We start from the raw sequence: 18,672 nt of genomic DNA on the forward strand, positions 1-18,672 counted from the left end.
TGCTCCAATACATTTGTTAGTCTATAAGGTGCCATAGGACTCTTTGCCCCTTACTTTTAGTCACTCCCTTTCTCATTCCACCTCTCCATCTCATCTACTTCTTTTATCTCACTTCTCTAACTCTCCTTCTCCTGCATCTCTCTTTCTGTAGACCATCCATTGTATGTAGCTCTGATACCATCACAGACTACTCATGTTTGTGATTAGTGTTCTGCCTGATGAATATAATTCAGACATAGCTTGGAGTGGAATACTGGTTAGAGACACTGCAAGAGTCAGGAATAGATCAGGGGTTCAGGAGCAACATATGCAGCGCTCCTATATAGGAAGGCAGATGGGAAGTGGGAGTTTATATTTGAGAGTGAGACTATCACTTGCATATAGGGATATGTGGCAACTCTAGGATTCCATCCTGTAAATAAATCCACATGCCTGCACCTTTCCTTCTGTGTGGATTCCTGTTGACTTAAGTGAGACTCCATGTAGGAAGAAGGATCAGTTTGCAGAATCCAGTGCCACATTAAAGTAGTGTCATTGAAACATGAGAGCAACTTCTAGATCACAGTCTAACTTTAGAAGTAACATTTTGGAGTCTGTCAAAAATAAATGCCACATTTGAAATAATTCAGTTGTGCACAGTTATCTTTAGCGATAATAATAAAAACAGAGCTGTTGACATTTTGATTGCCTTAGAAAATAGCACACTGCACTATGGCAATGACACCAGTAATAGAGTTCAAATGAAAATCCTTGTCACTGCTGTAGGAGGATAAAAATTCATGACAGCACATTATAACATGATTTTTGACATGATGAAACAGCTCACCATGCTTAGTTTTCATATTTAAAAGTGATCACTACAACTAAATTTGTTTATTTTCTGTTTTATCACTTGGGCTTTATCAAGCTACTCTATTTGTTTTCAATTATGAAGCTGAAATATCTGAATACTTCAGCAACATCTAACCAAGAAGGCTTAAGATAAAATATTTGCATGCAGCATCTCTGTATCTTTTCAAAGGATGCAGTTCTGACAGGAAGGCTTAAAAGAATAACTTAAGATGCCTTAAATGCACTTTAAAAATAAAACACCTTGCTATGCACCCCTGAAGCTAAGGAACCATTCTCCAATCAGTCTCGGAAGGTCAATGGATTTGATTATTCTGTAAAAGCAGTGATGTCATCAACTTTGGCTTGGCCATGCTGATTGCAACATTTGGTAAACAATTTTTATGTCATTTTTAAATATAAAGAACATAATTATACTGCCAAAATTCATTAAAGGCAGGCGCAATAGGGGAGCAGGAGGAATACTCAGTGAATTTTTTACATGGAGGAAGATAAAAATCAGTGCAGTGCAATCAATGCAGAGTTGAACCAGATCATGAATTTATTGAAGTGCACATTAGGATATTTTTTTAAACAAGGCATTTAATTTGAAACTCAGAAGCTATACCATCTCCGGCTGTGGGGTCAGTAGCTAAAGAGTGGAAGCTGGACAGAGTTTCCATTGAAGAAACAAAACAAGGGCTCTAATTTTCACTCCTGTCTTCAAACTGTTGATTAGTGCTGTTGTCTGCATCACCCAGAAGTAGCTGTGTTTTAGTGGTAGATGAAGTAATCCTATATTATGATAAATGAGGCTGGGCGGGGAGCAATAACTCCCTTTTATGGACCCAGCCAGCCAGTTAGCTATAAAATCCCTCTTAGTAGCTGTTCTCTACTTGCTTTACCTGTAAAGGGTTAAAAGTCATTGTGATGCACAGGTAAAAGGAAGTGAGTGGGCACCTGGCCAAAAGAGCCAGTGAGAAGGCTAGAACTTTTAAAAATTGAAACAAGAACATAACATAAGAATATAAGTGATCTCTCTCCTGCCATCCATCTCCACCCTTTGACAAACAGAGGCTAGGGACACCATTCCTTACCCATCCTGGCTAATAGCCATTTATGGACTTAACCACCATGAATTTATCCAGTTCTCTTTTAAACGCTGTTATAGTCCTAGCCTTCACAATCTTCTCAGGTAAGGAGTTCCACAAGTTGACTGTGCACTGCGTGAAGAAGAACTTCCTTTTATTTGTTTTAAACCTGATGCCTATTAATTTCATTTCGTGACACCTAGTTCTTGTATTATGGGAATAAGTAAATAACTTTTCCTTATCCACTTTCTCCACACCACTCATGATTTTATATACCTCTATCATATCCCCCCTTAGTCTCCTCTTTTCCAAGCTGAAGAGTACTAACCTCTTTAATCTTTCCTCATGTGGGACCTGTTCCAAACCCATAATCATTGTAGTTGCCCTTTTCTGAACCTTTTCTTGTGCCAGTATATCTTTTTTGAGATGATGAGACCACATCTGTATTCAGTATTCAAGATGTGGGCGTACCATGGATTTATATTGTGACAGACCCAGACCAGTAGGGTACAGGAGTCTGGTAGAGGGCAAATATATTGGTCACTGGATGAATAGTTTTCTGTTCCCTGAGTGACCAGAGCAGGGCTGCACTAGAGTAATCAGGAACCTGCTAGAACCAATTAAGGCAGACAGGCTGATTAGAGCACCTGCAGCCAATCAAGGCAGGCTAATCAGGGTGTCATAAACAGATAGTTAAGGGTTAATGTCTCTTTTACCTGTAAAGGGTTAACAAACAGGGACCCAAACACCTGACCAGAGGACCAATCAGGAAACAAGATACTTTCAAATCTGGGTGGAGGGAAGCCTTTGTTTGTGGGTTTTGGGTTTGTGTGTTATTCTCTCGGGGTCCTGGACAGGATTAGAGGTGCAACCAGGTTTCTGCCAATCTCCCTGCTACAGTCTCCTATCTATTCAGAATAGTTAGTAAGTAAAAAGGTGGTTATAGTCTTTTAACTTGTTTTTCTTATTTGCAGATTTGTACTTGCTGGAAGTAGCTTAAATTCTGTTTCTGCTGGAGAAAGCTTCTTTCTATTGTCTATAAGCTAAAAAACCCTGTATATGTACCATCTTGATTACAGAGACAGTTTTTATGTTTTTTCCTTCTTTATTAAAGTTTTCCTCTTTTTTTTAGAATCTAATTGATTTTTTGGTTGTCTTTTGTAAGACTCCAGGGAAGGGAGTCTCCACTCACCAGGGAATTGGTGAGGGAAAGGAAAGGGAGGAGGGAAGAAAAACCTGCTCTCTGTGTTTATCTCTGTATCTCTCTCCAGGGAAGAAGGGAGGAGGAAGGAGTGATTCAAGGAGTTGAATCATGGTGGTCTCCTAGTGTACCCAGGGCAGGAAACAGCTGAGAGGAAGAAAAGGAGGAGGAAGGGAAATGGTTCATTCCACTTTGTTGTGAGACTCAAGGAATCTGGGTCTTGGGAGTCCCCAGGGGAAAGGTTTGGGGAGACCAGAGTTTATCAGATACTCAGAATCCTGATTGGTGGCAGCCTATCAGATCTAAGCTGGTAATTAAGCTTAGGGGAATTCATGGTAGTACCCATATTTTGGACGCTAAGGTCCAGATTTGGGAATTATACTATGACACAGGGCACCTGGGTTTAAAAAGGAGCTCACTCCAGTCAGGCTAGGGGGAGCCAGAGGAGAGGAAGTGCGTGTGAGGAGCTGGGAGCAAAAGGTGCAAGGAGCTGTGAGTGAGAGGGTGTGCTGCTGGAGGACTAAGGAGTACAAGCGTTGTCAGACACCAGGAGGAAGGTCCTGTGGTGAGGATAAAGAAGGGGTTTGGAGGAGGCCATGGGGAAGTAGCCCAGGGAGTTGTAGCTGTCATGCAGCTGTTACAAGAGGCACTGTAGACATCTGCAATCCAAAGGGCCCTGGGCTGGAACCCGGAGTAGAGGGCGGGCCCGGGTTCCCCCCAAACCTCCCCACTCCTGATCAGACACAGGAGAAGTTGACCAAGACTGTGGGTCAGATCACTGAAGAGAGCAAATCTGCCAATAAACGCAGGACCCGCCAAGGTAGAGGAGGAACTTTATCACAACTGGTGTCATGGGTGGGATTTGGTGTGCACAGCATGGCAGAAGGAGGGTGATTTAAAAAAAAAAAGGTGGTTAATTTTTTTTTCACCACAATGGATGACTTAGTGCGGGCATTGATACAAGCTACAATGACCCAGCAGGAGGCTACCTGTGTCCAGGCAGCTGCCCAACAGGAAGCAGTGCAGCTGCAGCAAGAGACTAATCGCCTGCTGATGGACCAGGCTTCTCAAGACCGAGCTATGTTGCGGGACCTGGTAAACCAGGTAAAGACCCTTACAGAGCTGAACCACGGACATGATGGGACGCAGATCATAGGGGCCAGCCATTGGCTGCAGAAAATGACACGGGAGGATGATGTAGAGGCATACCATCTGGTCTTTGAGAGGACAGCCCTATGGGAGGCCTGGCCTCGAAATCAATGATCTGGCATCCTTGCCCCATTCCTGTTTGGGAAGGCCCAGAAGGCCTGCTATGATCTGCCTGAACAGGCTGCAGCAGACTACCCCCAGCTGAAAGCAGAGATCCTGGCCAGATCTGGAGTAACAACCGCAGTGCAGGCCCAGTGGTATCACGAGTGGAGATACCAGGAATACAAAACCCCGCGGTCCCAATTATATGACCTCATCCATCTCGCATGAAAGTCTTTGCGAACAGAGTCCCGGAGTCCGGAACACATACTAGAGGTTCTAGTCACCGACTGATACATGAGGGGACTTCCACCAGACCTTCATGCCTGGGTAAGCCAGAAAGAACTCTCCACCTATGATGATGTTGTTGCACTGGTTGAGAGGGAAAGGACACCGAGGGAGCTGACCTGACTAGTTAAGGAAGAGGCACCCCAGGTTAAACTAGCAGCACCAAGCCCTAGAGCTCGGGTGACTGGGCAACCAGGAGATCACATGTGGAAAAAGAGAGGGGCTGAAGGCCCACCAGAAGCCACAAAGAGTCGGAGCACTGAGGTGGAAGAAGATCATGATGTTAGACTACCGAAACCAAGAGACCGGGGGATTCCTAGGGCCCCATACAGATGTTATGCCCGCGGGGAGTGGGGACATATAGCTGCACAGTGTCCCAATGCGGAGGAGCCTATACAGTGTAACCTGGGGAACTGGGCAGATCCATGCTCCCTAATTCACCCTGTGGGGGTCTCACTAACCCCACATATGTACACCAGACCAGTAAAGCTAAATGGGGTAGAGACCACGGCACTGGTTGATTCGGGGAGCACTATCACGCTTGTCTCGGGGAAGCTAGTGAAGTGTAGTCAGCTGCTACGGGCTAAGCATACAGAGATAACATGTGTCCATGGGACAGTTGGTTATTACCCCACAATCCCAGTAAAAATTGAGATTCAGGGGAACACTACTGAGGTAGCAACAGGTGTAGTCCCTAAACTCCCATACCCGGTGCTCATAGGGAGGGATTTCCCACGGTTTGGAGACTTACTCCCAGTAGGAGGATTGGAGAAAGAACCCTGAAATTAGTGAGATATCCGCAGTAGACTGTCAACCCCTAGTCTTCTCTGAAATATCCCCAGATTTATTTTTCATACCCAGACAGGGTAGAAAGTTGAAAAGGGAAAGGAGGGCAGCTAAGGCCTTGGGAACCCGAATACTGACTCAAAGCCAGAGGCTCGCTCTCGTAGGTAGGCGGACCCGAGCAGCTGAAAAGGAGGCCACCCAGGAGGAAGAAGCACCTGAGTGTAATGCTTCTGAACCAGTAGAGGCAACAGAAACTGGGCCCCTAATTCTTGGGCAGATTAGCCCCGGAAGAGGAAATTTTGGATGAAACCAGGCTGAAGACCCAAGGTACGACAACATTAGGAAGGAGGTGACTGAAATAGATGGGATACCCGTAGAAGGGAAAACCCAGGGATCAGGACCCTACTTCATAATGAAGAAGAATCTCTTATACCGAGTTCCACCAGTACAGGGGCAGAAGGTACAGCAGATCCTAGTACCTCAAAAACACCAGAATGCTGTATTAAGTCTTGCTCATAGTCATCTTTTGGGGAGACATTTTGGGGTAGAGAAGACCCTGACACGAATCCTACGATGATTCTTCTGGCCCGGAGTACATGAAGAAGTGTGGAGGTACTGTGTTTCCTACCCAGAGTGTCAGCTGCACAGTCCCTGTTCCCACCTGAGGGCACCTTTAGTACCCCTTCCCATCATAGAGGTCCCCTTTGAGCGAATAGCCATGGACCTAGTGAGACCCCTGGAGAAGTTGGCTCGGAGTCACCAATATATACTTGTTGTTTTGGACTATGCTACTCGCTGCCCAGAAGCCATCCCCCTGCGGAACACAGCCTCTAAAAAGATAGCCAAAAAGCTGGTGGGGATCTTTGCCCGAGTGAGGCTACCAAAGGAGATATTAACAGACCAAGAACCCCATTTATATCAAAGCTAATGGAGGACCTCTGTACGCTGCTCCATATACATACCCTGAGAACTTCAGTCTACCATCCGCGGACTGATGGGCTGGTAGAAAGGTTTAACCGAACCCTCAAGGCTATGATATGGAAGGTGGTAAGTCGGGGCGGGAAGGATTGAGACACCCTACAACCCTATCTTATGTTCACTATCCGGGAGGTACCTCAGGCCTCAACTGGGTTTTCCCCCTTCGAGTTATTATACGGGCGTCACCCCCGTGGCATACTAGATATCGCCAAAGAGATCTGAGAAGAGGAACCCAATGAGGGGAGAAATATAATAGAACATGTAATACAGACGCGAGACCAGATAGCCCGGGTCACTCCTGTTGTACGGGAACATTTGGAAAAGGCACAGGAGGCCCAGAGAACCTATTACAATTGCCAGGCAAAAGTCCGACGGTTCCAGCCAGGGGATTGGGTGATGGTGTTGGTACCCACTGCAGAAAGCAAGTTTCTAGCCCAATGGCAGGGACCTTATGAGGTGGTTGGACCCATGGGGGAAGTAACCTACAAGGTGCGGCAGCCAGGACGCCGAAAACAAGAACCGATTTATCACATCAACCTTCTGAAACCCTGGCATGCACAAGAGGCATGCATAACTGTCCAAAGAGACCTAACCCAGGAAAACAAGCCTTCCAAACAGGTGAGAGTGTCTCCTGATTTAACACCAGACCAGAAGAATGAGGTATCTGAGATGATCTTCCGGAACCAAGATGTGTTCTCGACAAAACCAGGTCGAACAACTGAGGTATATCACCACATCATCATGAACCCTAGGGTCAGAATAACTATGAGGCCCTATCGTGTACCAGTGACCAAAAGGGAGGAAATAAAAGCAGAAGTAAAAAAAATGGTGGAGTTGGGGATCATCGAAGAATCCCGCAGTCAGTTGTCCAGCCCAATCGTGCTGGTGCCCAAATCTGATGGCACCACAAGGTTTTGCAACGACTTCCAGTGACTAAATGAAGTATCCCAGTTCGATGCATACCCCATACCTCGCATAGATGAGCTAGTGGACTGTCTGGGTGATGCCCGGTACTTGACTACCCTAGACTTGACAAAGGAGTACTGGCAGATTCCTCTTGCAGAAGACACAAAGGAAAAGACTGCGTTCTCTACATCAGAGGGTCATTTTTCAATGTACTGTCCTCCATTTTGGACTACATGGGGCCCCAGCTACTTTCCAGCGCCTCATGGACAAGCTATTATGCCCGCATAACAGTTATGCTTCTGCCTACTTGGACGATGTGGTCATTCATACCCCAGACTGGGAAACCCATCTAGAGAAGGTGGAGGCAGTCCTTGATACCTTCAGGCGAGCTGGCCTTACAGCAAACCCTGCCAAGTGTGCCGTGGGGTTTACGGAGGCCAAATATCTTGGCTACATTGTGGGAAAAGGTCTTGCAAAACCTCAATTGAACAAGTTGGAAGCCATCCAAAATTGGCCCCAACCACATCGCAAGAAACAAGTCTGGGCATTTCTATGTGTAGTTATGGATTACCGACGATTTATCCCCCACTTTGCCACAAGGGCAAGCCCCCTGACAGACCTAGTAAAAGCCCATGGACCTGATCTGATGAGATGATCTGACACAGCAGAGAAAGCATTCACAGACCTAAGGACTGCACTCTGCAGTAACCCCATACTGATAGCCCCTGCTTTCACCAAGGAATTTATCCTGCAGACAGATGCATCGGAAGTAGGGTTGGTGGCCTTTCTATCACAGATGGTCGGGGAGGAGGAACACCCGATTCTCTACCTCAGTAGGAAACTCCTTCCAAGGGAACAAAAATATGCAGTGGTGGAGAGAGAGTGCCTCGCCGTAAAATGGGCCATGGAAGCATTGCGCTACTACTTGCTCGGGCGCAGATTTGTCCTCGTGACCGACCATGCCCCTCTTCAATGGATGCAGCGGAACAAGGAGACGAACACAAGGGTGACCAGGTGGCTCTTATCCCTCCAATCTTTCCAGTTCCATGTGCAACACAGAGCAGGGAGCCGTCATAGCAATGCTGATGGCTTGTCACGTGTGCACTGTCTGGCATCCCAAGCTGCCCAACCCCTTGATGTTGAGCAAGGGGGAGGGATATGTGACAGACCCAGGCCAGTAGGGTACAGGAGTCTGGTAGAGGGCAAATATACTAGTCACTGGATGAGTAGTTTTCTGTTCCCTGAGTGATCAGAGCAGGGGCTGCACTAGAGTAATCAGGAACCTACTAGAACCAATTAAGGCAGACAGGCTGATTAGATCACCTGCAGCTCATCAAGGCAGGCTAATCCGGGCACTTGGGTTTAAAAAGGAGCTCACTCCAGTCAGGCTAGGGGGAGCCAGAGGAGAGGAAGTGCGTGTGAGGAGCTGGGAGCAAAAGGTGCAAGGAGCTGAGTGTAAGAGGGTGTGCTGCTGGAAGACTAAGGAGTATAAGCGTTATCAGACACCAGGAGGAAGATCCTGGGTGAGGATAAAGAAGGTGTTTGGAGGAGGCCATAGGGAAGTAGCCCAGGGAGTTGTAGCTGTCATGCAGCTGTTACAGGAGGCACTATAGACAGCTGCAATCCACAGGGCCCTGGGCTGGAACCTGGAGTAGAAGGCGGGCCCGGGTTCACCCCAAACCTCCTAACTCCTGATCAGACACAGGAGAAGTTGCCCGAGACTGTGGGAAAGATCACTGAGGTGAGCAAATCTGCCAATAAGCGCAGGACCCATCAAGGTAGAGAAGTAAGTTTGTCACAATATATATATCTGTAAAGGTTTTTAACTTATATCTGCACAAGCTAACTAATTCTATTTGGAGCTAGAGATATGTGTATGGAGTGAACATGAATTAACAAACAAAAAATCTGGGGCATCTATCAGTTAATTGTTAATGTTGTATATATCTGATAGATGCCCCAGATTTTTTGTTTTTTTGATATATATATATATATATATATATATATATATAGGGCCAAAATCTTCTCTTGGTTACATTCATGTAAATATGAAGCAGGTGCATGAAATTTACTGGAAACAGTTTGGATATCCATACTGTCTTTCATAGAAGAGTTTAATTGATGGTGGTGTTTTTGTATGTCACAGACCATTGTGGAGGAGGTTTGGAAGAATTGTCACCAACATAAACAATACCCAATGCAAAAAAAAAAACATGATTTTTTTTTTGTTATTCATTAGTTACTTTGTTAGTTTCCAAAGAGCTAAGAAAAAAAATACACCGCAAGAAAAAACACTATTAAGGGGAATCGTTCCCAACAGACCATAAAAGACACCATTAATAACTCTGATAGAACTGCCAGTCAGCTCTTTTGATATAAAGCATCTGTCTCGTAAAGGAAACGAAGGAAGGCTTGTTTCTCCTTTCAAATCTCTGAATTAGTAGGTAGTGTCATTTATTATACAGAGATACAAGCCCGTATTATTGGAGTGGTAGCTGCAAACTGCCTTTGTTAACGTGCTGAAAAGTTTCATCAGCTGTCTTCAATAAAAGACAATCTATCCAAGGAAAAAACTATAGTGATTATTCCTGGTACTCTGTTCACAGCCCATCAGTTACAGCTGGCAGGTGTGATGACACTGATGTATAATCAATCAGTCGGTCACCTAGAAATTCCTGAGTTTGTTGTAATAAACCACTGATGCCTCGATACTGCAGTGATTGGTACTCTATAAATCCAGTAGGTGGGTAGGTAGTCAGCACTTAGTCTCTTTTAAGAAACCTGCAGATTTTCTTATTTATAATATTAGAGGATTTGGCATGATTTTTCAGCTCCCTTCTGAATTACTTCATACTCATTTTACATTGATAAATATATTTATTTACCTGGAATATTAATAGGCTAAACCTATTGGGTCATTTGCTGGAATTTCAGGGGGAAATTAATTTCAAATTCCATCAGAGAGAGCAGACAAAGAAAAATCAGTAATTTTTTAGTCTGCTACAGCACAATCATTTTGCAAAATTAAAAGGAAAGTGGCATAAGAAGGATTTTCTCATCTGTTTATGGAAATAAAACTTTTACTCTTAAAGCCCTAGATATCTTGCCACATAAATAAATCGAATTACGCATTTGTGGAGGAGAAAGAGTGGAGAGCAATACTTGAACTAGTACAAGAAAAAAATATCTACTTCCCAGACACACTGTTGATGGATGCTTTAGAATGTTATACCATGGGGAGTGTGTTTGGATTGAGAACATAATGTGCTCCACAAGAGTTTCTCTGATATCTTTTCTATCAGATGGAGCATGTGGAAATCTAGCAGGTTTCTGGATTGCTGACCCATATCTGTTGACTTTTCTGCCTACTTGCTCTGTCTCTAAGCTCACTTTCTGATGTATCAATTTATAAGACACATATTGCTTTGACACTGAAGCTCAGGTAACATCTTAAAACAAAACTTGAGCCATTAAAAAGAGATCATAGTGCCAGATCCTGTAATTAGTTGGACCCTTGCAGACAGACCCTTGCATCTGCACCGAGTCCAGATGAAGATAATAGACTCCACATAGACACAAGGATTTGCCCACATGCAACAAGCTGTAGTATCGAGGTCCCTTTCATTACCATACAATTGGATTTTTTTTAAAAAGAAATGTACAGATAGCTTATGTTTGACAGAATTGTCTATTCACAATGCAGCTCTTCAGCTGTTGTTCTGCTGCATCATTCTTGTCATTATCCAAAATATACTTACTTATAAAGAGTTTATTACAGTTCCTTTAATTTCAGTATAATTGATTCTGTAGGCTGGTGGAGCATGGGATAGTAATGAGGAGGTTGATATATATTATACATAAACAAGATTGCTTCAGAAGCTCAAATATCAGTTTCCCTTCTCCAAACTGAGCATGAATGGAACTATAATAGTTGGAGATGCTTCACAAATAGCAGAATTTCCTGCTATGGCTGGCATTTAATATAGACCTAGGCAAGTGATTCAGGGGCAAAAATAACTTGTCATGTTTGAGCAAGAAAACCCAAACCCAGAAGTAGTTAGATTAGCATCATGATGTTTACATTGTTTTGCTTAATTTTGAACACACTGAAACCCTAATGGCTCTGAAAGATTGACTCATACTTGAGTATATGTGGGATTGTTTTCTTAACCGATGAGAGTAAGCAGGAAGGAACGGAAGAGGCAAACATAGAGCATAATACATACAAATGTAGAATGTATTTCAGAGAATGGTCTTCTATTTCAGTTTCCTAGTGCAAGCGTTGCTTTAGATTGAATTTAAAATACTTTTTCTATCTCCTAGTGGAGAGGAGAGGTTTAAGTTTCAGATGAAAAAATTTAAATTACAGGTACTTTGATGAATCTGAATAGTTGTGTGGGAAGTATGTAAAATCTAATCACAATGCCCTCCCATTATCACAGCATCCTGGGAAGGCTTGCACTCTGGGAGACCAACACTGGTATGTAGCAAGTAGGAGAGAGACAGCTGTCTCTTCTGTCTCTTCTCTCCGTTAGAGAGACAAGGTGCGTGAGGTAATAGCTTTTATTGGACCAACTTCTGTTGGTGAGAGAGACAAGCTTTTGAGCCACACAGAGCTAAAGAAGAGCTTCAAAAGCTTCTCTCTGACCAGCAGAAGTTGGTCCAATAAAAGCTATTATGTCACGAACCTTGTCTCTAATATCCTGAGACCGACGTAGCTACAACTATACTCTTACCTTCCTTATTACTTCTGATGTCCATCTTATTAGCAAGCATCTAGTGTGTATAAATACTGTAACTGCAAGAGATGGCTGAAACTGAGTTTCCAGTTAACTTTACACATTTCTGAATGCTGATGAGGAGTGTTGATGAGTGGTGTCCTGAACCACTTGCTCCTCAGGATATGTCTACACAACAGCTGGGAGGGTGCTTCCTAGCAGAGTTAGATCGATACACTAGTTCTGCTCAAGCTGGTGCACTAAAAATAGCAGTGTGGCCCGGTGGCTCAGACTAGCCACCAAAGCACAAATCCTCCCAGGTTACACACTTGGACAGCTAGCCCAAGCTGCTGCCTGTGCCACCGTGTCCACACGACTATTTTTAGCACAGTAGCTCAAGCAGAGCTAGTGCATATGTCTACCCATGTGTAGATGTAACCTCAGAGACAAAACTTAGCCATCTTTGCTCCAATCTGCATAATTTGGGAAGCAAGCGTTGCTGAGGCTGATCCAAAAAGTGGGTGATCTGGACAACTTGTGTTAAACTTTGTCTAGTATCTGTTTTTACTTTAAAATCAAGAGTTATTGTTGTGGTAAATAAAATGACTATGCTTCCACTGAAATGTAATGCGTTACTGGTACTTACACATTCTCCCAGGTGCCCAGGGATGCCTCCAGTGGTCTAGGGGATGAAGAAGGTAGGGTTCCCTGTGGAGGAAACTGGAGGGAGCTGCTCACCTGCCTTGGGTGCCTGTCAGGCCCATCTACACGTGGGTGGCTGCTGGTAGTTTTGGGTGATTCTCTGTACCTGTGGTGGGGAGGATAGGATCCCAGAGCTTGTTAATTTATTGTTTTATGCATTCTTGACATCTTTGTCATTAGTTTTGCCAGTGGCAATTTTAAGGTTATCCAACTATTCATAAAGAAAGACTTTTCAAAGTCTGGCATAACACTGAGTGCATATGAAGAAGAATCTAAAAGGGGTATCCTTGAAATTTGTATGTCTGTCTTTAGAATCTGAAGATACATTTTTATTGAAAAGAGGGGCAGGCATTCCAATGTGTTAGCCATTCCCACTGATTATAAACTCTTTATTGGCATTAGGTCGAATTAAAATTAAATTCCTCTCTTCAATCCGCTGTTGGACCACTTTAATTTTCTCTTGGAAACTACGGTATGCTGACGTTACCACATGTAAAGCTTTTATGGGATCTGTGTTTTCTCATTAAAGAAAGAAGTCTATGCATGTAGACACCAGAGCCTGTCCTGCTTAAAGCACAAAGTACACAGTTAGCAGCTGTTCAAAAACTTTTTCTTGTTATCTCTATTTGTTTAAATTGCTAAATTGCTTCCATAAAATGCCTGCAAACATAAGGGAATAATTTGTTTAAGTGGATCAAGACTGTCTGAAAAAAAACCTCTGAAAATACACTCAATATTTTTCCTCCCTTCTCTTGTTCCAGTATCCAGCTGCCCTGATGAATCTTGGAGCCATTCTTCATCTCAATGGTAAACTCAGAGATGCTGAAGCAAACTACCTTCGTGCTCTCCAATTTAAGCCAGATGATGTCATCACACAGTCAAATCTTCGCAAACTGTGGAATATCATGGAAAAACAAGGTTTAAAGACGTCTAAAACATGACAAAGAAAAAATTTCTTTTTCTTTAAATTGACTCAAATCCAGAACAAAACTTCCAGAAAGTTATCTGATCAAAGCTCTCATTGGACTTGACTGCAAGGGTCAGGGGGTCTTATTTGCTGCTAGCAGAACCTATTCCGGTTTTTGGCATAACTTTTGTTGCCAGAAAAATAAAGGGAGATTCTTTGGATGGTTCACAAAGGACTCAACTATTACAAAAAATAAAATAAAAAATAAAACCCTCCATTCATAAAGAAAGACTTTTCGAAGTCTGGCATAACACTGAGTGCATATGAAGAAGAATCTAAAAGGGGTATCCTTGAAATTTGTATGTCTGTCTTTAGAATCTGAAGATACATTTTTATTGAAAAGAGGGGCAGGCATTCCAATGTGTTAGCCATTCCCACTGATTATAAACTCTTTATTGGCATTAGGTCGAATTAAAATTAAATTCCTCTCTTCAATCCGCTGTTGGACCACTTTAATTTTCTCTTGGAAAGGAGAAAGGAGGGTATTTTGGCATAACTTGACAAGTTATCACAGTTAATCCCATATTACTCTTTTTAATTTGAGTTCTTGAAAATTATACTGTCCTGAAAACACTAAGGGAGAACTGTATAGCGTACACCCAGCCACATGGGAGTAAAAAAGATAATACTAGCTTAAAGTATTTGCTGAGACTGTAACTCATTAAAATATATGCTAAATCCAATGTGTTTGCAGTTTGTCTTAATGCTGCTGTATCTCTCTTTAGGACCACCTGCTTATCAATTTCAGACTGACACAAGCATTTTTTTTAAATACCTGTCACTTGCGATTAGATGACAGTATTGACAGTTGTTTACTGACAAGTGCACGATTGTCTCCGACTGTTAAGAGTTTTGATGTAGTTTACTTCAGATACTCAGTTGAGTATGTTTTGCTTTGCCTGTCCTAGACGGAACAAGCAAGGACCAGTTCAGTGTGTGACATTGGACCAGTATAAAAGAATCTGGAAGCTGTCACTAATGTCATGAATTATCCATATTTACACAGAAAACATGTTTGCCCTGATATCAAAAAAGTGCGGTCAGGCTTTAACCTTAAAAAGAAGTTCTTTTTGACCTTATAGAACACTGTGTTTTACTCCTTTCACGTTACTGTCAGATAAGTCCTGTTTTCAACTGAACATCTAGATGCTGTTCAGCTTGCATTATTTTTGCAAGAATTTAACCAGAGTGAGTTTGAAGTGTTGTTACTTAGAAATGGTACAAATAAAGCTTATCAGAATTTTTTTTTTAAAACAGAGCTTTTTGTAATGTGCTGCCAAGACGGCAACTAGTTAAAGGGACTGACTTTGAGAAGCTAGCAGAGAATCTGCACAACATTGTAGACTAACAGGAGTGTGTAATGATGGTTGCCAATTATTCTGAGTATTTTTGACAATAGTGTTCATTTTTAAAACTATTATCTACTTGGAGTCTAACCAAATATTACGAATCCATTTTGTTTTCTGACATGCACAGTTACAACACAGTTGTTACATATCTAGCTTTTTTATTATTTTTATTTGGGATCATTATTGTTTTATTCTTCATAAAAATAATTATAAAATAATTTATTTTAAGCTGCAGCCTTTTGAAGCTTTAGTCTATGTTTTCCCAAACCATCTGGTAACTGCTTTCTTTTGTTGGAAAAAAGTACAAGAATTTACTTTTTCATTTAATGACCTGTTGATATCTGCTTCAATGTTCATTTCACAAGTGGTAAATATCACATTATGTGATGGAGCACCTTTAACTGAAGCAACTTCTTCAGGCTCTGTTAAAACCTTTTATCATGAAAAATCCTTTTTTCTTTTTTAACTGTAGAGCACCATTCCATTGCTGTGTACTTCTGGGAGAATAGTTTGCTGTATGGTATTTATTTATTTATTACTCAACTGCAGCAGCATTTTCTTTCATTAAGCCAGTAGTCTGTAACTGTTGCTATCTTCTTCATTTGGCTTTTGCTGCATTTTTTTGTGGGTAGCATGTGTACTTAAAGGGAAATGTGACAACTGCATTTATTGTACATTCTCCCCATACACACTGCAGTTTTAGATCTGTATTAAAGGATATTGAGGAGTAACTATTTCGAAGTTGGTATAGTCACAGTTTGTTATAGTGTTTTGTCTTTTTCTCTCCAGTTAGCAATGCTATGTTTTAATGACTAGGTTCACAATGGGGATGCCAAAAGGGCTGCATTTTTTTTCTTAAGAAAGTGTCAAACCTTTTGTCAAATAACGATATGGCTGTGAAAGCAACATGGAATGCTTAGAAGTTGAATTTCAGCTTTTTCATCATCGCCCATTGAAGCCAATGGTAAAAATAAAATGGTATCTGGAATTTATTCTCCACCTTTCACTGCGTTTCTGAAAAATTGTAAAAATAAATTAGATATTAGGCTCTGACTGAATTCAGTATATAACTGTGGTATTCTGCAGCTTTATTTATTTCAAGTCATCAAACTTTGGTGATCATAACTTGTCACTATATTCTTTGTCTCTCCCTTTTTAACATGTGTTCATTCTTGTTTAGTGGTTATTCATTGCACAACAGAGTGACACTCATAGGTGATATATTTTCATGGTAGCATTGATAACTGTCTGTTTAAAAAAAAAACACTAAAAGAGAACTAATGGAAGTTTAACAAGAATGTCCCTGAACACATTTCAATATAGGGCCTAACTTTCTTCTTTTGGAATCATTTAAAAATGTATTTAAAATATGTGTCTCTGCTCAGGGATTTATGGTGGATTATTGCAGACAGTGCTAAAAAAAATAAAAGAGCACAAGGGAAGTTTACTCAATTAAATTTTTATTTTTTGAAAAACTGTTATTTGTATAAATTATCAAGATTTGTAGGCTTTCCTTTTTGTAGAAATAATTGTTTGTGCCAGCTAAGAGAATTTCAATTTTGATTTCAATAATAAAGCATTGATAACAAATACATATTGTGCAAGCCTCGATCTGTTACTAGAATATAACTTATATTAACTGCATTTTTAATGAATGTAATTAACAACATAGTGGCTGTATGCTTTTTGATACAAAATTAGATAGGATTGCAGCAACGTAAAAGTCCATTGGATCTAGGCATTCTACTACACTGTACTGACTTTTTAAAAGATAATCAAACAGGTCACAAATGGCACAGTTGGTGAATGTGTCAGTGTTCACATGAAGTGAAATTCTGGTCCCAAACTGAGCATATGGCCTTGCGCGGAGGAGGCAATCATCGTTGTCCTCCACGGCATGATTTCACCAATACCGCAGCTGCTACTATAGCCTTAGGACAGCAACAGGTCCTAAAGGCGCTGCTGCTCCCCTACATGGGAGACTTTACCAGTGGATATAGTCCACCAAGTGTGCCAAAAACCTATTCATTCAGGCAGCCTCTGCAGAGCTGGGCTCCTTGGTGCAGTGGGCATCAGCTTTCCCACTTCCCGGGTCTGCAGTATTCAGGGTCTTATGAACCAACAGATGGATGAGGGCAGGATTTCCTCCATAGTCTGAAAAGTGTTCAGTAATGTGGCCTGGTTATACTGGATGGTGAGTCAGTGGTTGTCAGCGGTTCATTTTACCATCATGCCTCACTTTTATCTGAGCAACTCAGGCCTCACCTTCAGGTGAGTTAGAGACAATGGACACTTTGCCTATATAGGTTTCAGTGAGGCAGCAAAGCTTATTTCTCTGCACATAGGTTGTCCAGATGACTCAAACTGGAAACTAACCTCAGAGTCATAAAGTAGAACCTCCATGGCCTTAGTCTGTACATACCCTCCTCCTGAGCTCCTGAATTCCCAGCTTTTCACCTCATCATTCCCCCTTGTCCCATCAACTTGACACCCCACACATTGAGCCCCCAAATAGGCACCTACTCTCCCTGCTTGCAAGCTTTTGAGGCAGCAGGCTACTAGACGTTGCCTCCTCCTCACTCTCCTCACACAATTGCTGGACAAAGAGATCACAGGGTGAAGGTAGTGAGAGAGTCTTCTGGCCCTCAAAACAAGAACCACAGCCATGCCTGGCAACTGGGAAGAGACACTACAGGGCAACCTCTGCTCAATCACTGCAGCCTTTGTGAGATGCATGAAAGAGAATTTAACCAGGAACTAGTAAACAGGAAATCCAAAGAGAATCCCAAGTAGCAATTTAAATTTGTTCCCTCTTTTCACTTAACAATCTTGAAAATTAGATAAGATTGAGACCTTACTCAGACATTGTCCAGGTCCCACCAACTGGCTGCTCCCACAGCTTGAGAAAGCCTGCCTTAGTTCAAACTGATGATGAATGTTTAATCACTCTGAGATGTGGTAATATAATGATAAAAAGCTCTGTCATAAGGAATCAAATATGTGCTGTTCCTGGTGTATGTCTGGACGGCATGCTGATTGCTGTAGTCACATGAGAATGGGTAGGGAATCACAGAGAGTCACTTTCTTCCAAAACCAGTGAAAAAACTTTATTATAATTCTCAGACACACACACACAAAACCCACAACCTAGGCTCTGAGTACGTAGTTGTAAATTAAGGGAAAAACATTACAGAGATGTTATAATTATCCAAAACCCAAGCATTACAGATCCAGGAAATTCAGACTTCATGAAAAGAAATTGAAACATCTTAACATGGATGGAAATACACAGTGAAAGCACAAAACAACCTTAACTCTGCCCTGAGATGATGCCATGCAATGGCTAAAGGCTTATGGTTAAGGCAATTTAGTGTTTGTGGTCCCAAGTCAGATGAAACTGAGCTTTAAAGATGCATGAGATTTTTTTTTTCAATATTTTCCTCTTATGGTGCATCAACTCATTGGTTTATTACTGTATTATTCTTGAGTTCAGGGTTACAGACGTGTTTAAGAGTAAAAGTTGAATGAAGCATTTTTTGGGATTGTAATATCCATGTCAACAGAAGAGCACTATAAGAAAAATGTTAGATAGCATGTAGGACCTGCCTTT

At 42.0% G+C, this 18,672-nt stretch overlaps 1 protein-coding gene across 2 annotated transcripts in view; it reads left to right on the top strand.

Moving 5' to 3' along the window:
- Positions 1 to 13,919, top strand: part of TMTC2 (transmembrane O-mannosyltransferase targeting cadherins 2) — a 416,397-nt gene extending 402,478 nt beyond the window's left edge. For both annotated transcript variants that reach the window (XM_050934873.1, XM_050934884.1), the window contains one exon: positions 13,508 to 13,919. In XM_050934873.1, the coding sequence (XP_050790830.1) occupies positions 13,508 to 13,687 (180 nt within the window). In that variant the 3' untranslated portion in view covers positions 13,688 to 13,919. The remainder of the gene's footprint in view (positions 1 to 13,507) is intronic.
- Positions 13,920 to 18,672: the final 4,753 nt, after the last annotated feature.

This window comes from Gopherus flavomarginatus, chromosome 1, assembly GCF_025201925.1.
Source record: "Gopherus flavomarginatus isolate rGopFla2 chromosome 1, rGopFla2.mat.asm, whole genome shotgun sequence".
NCBI classification, from domain to species: Eukaryota; Metazoa; Chordata; order Testudines; family Testudinidae; genus Gopherus; species Gopherus flavomarginatus.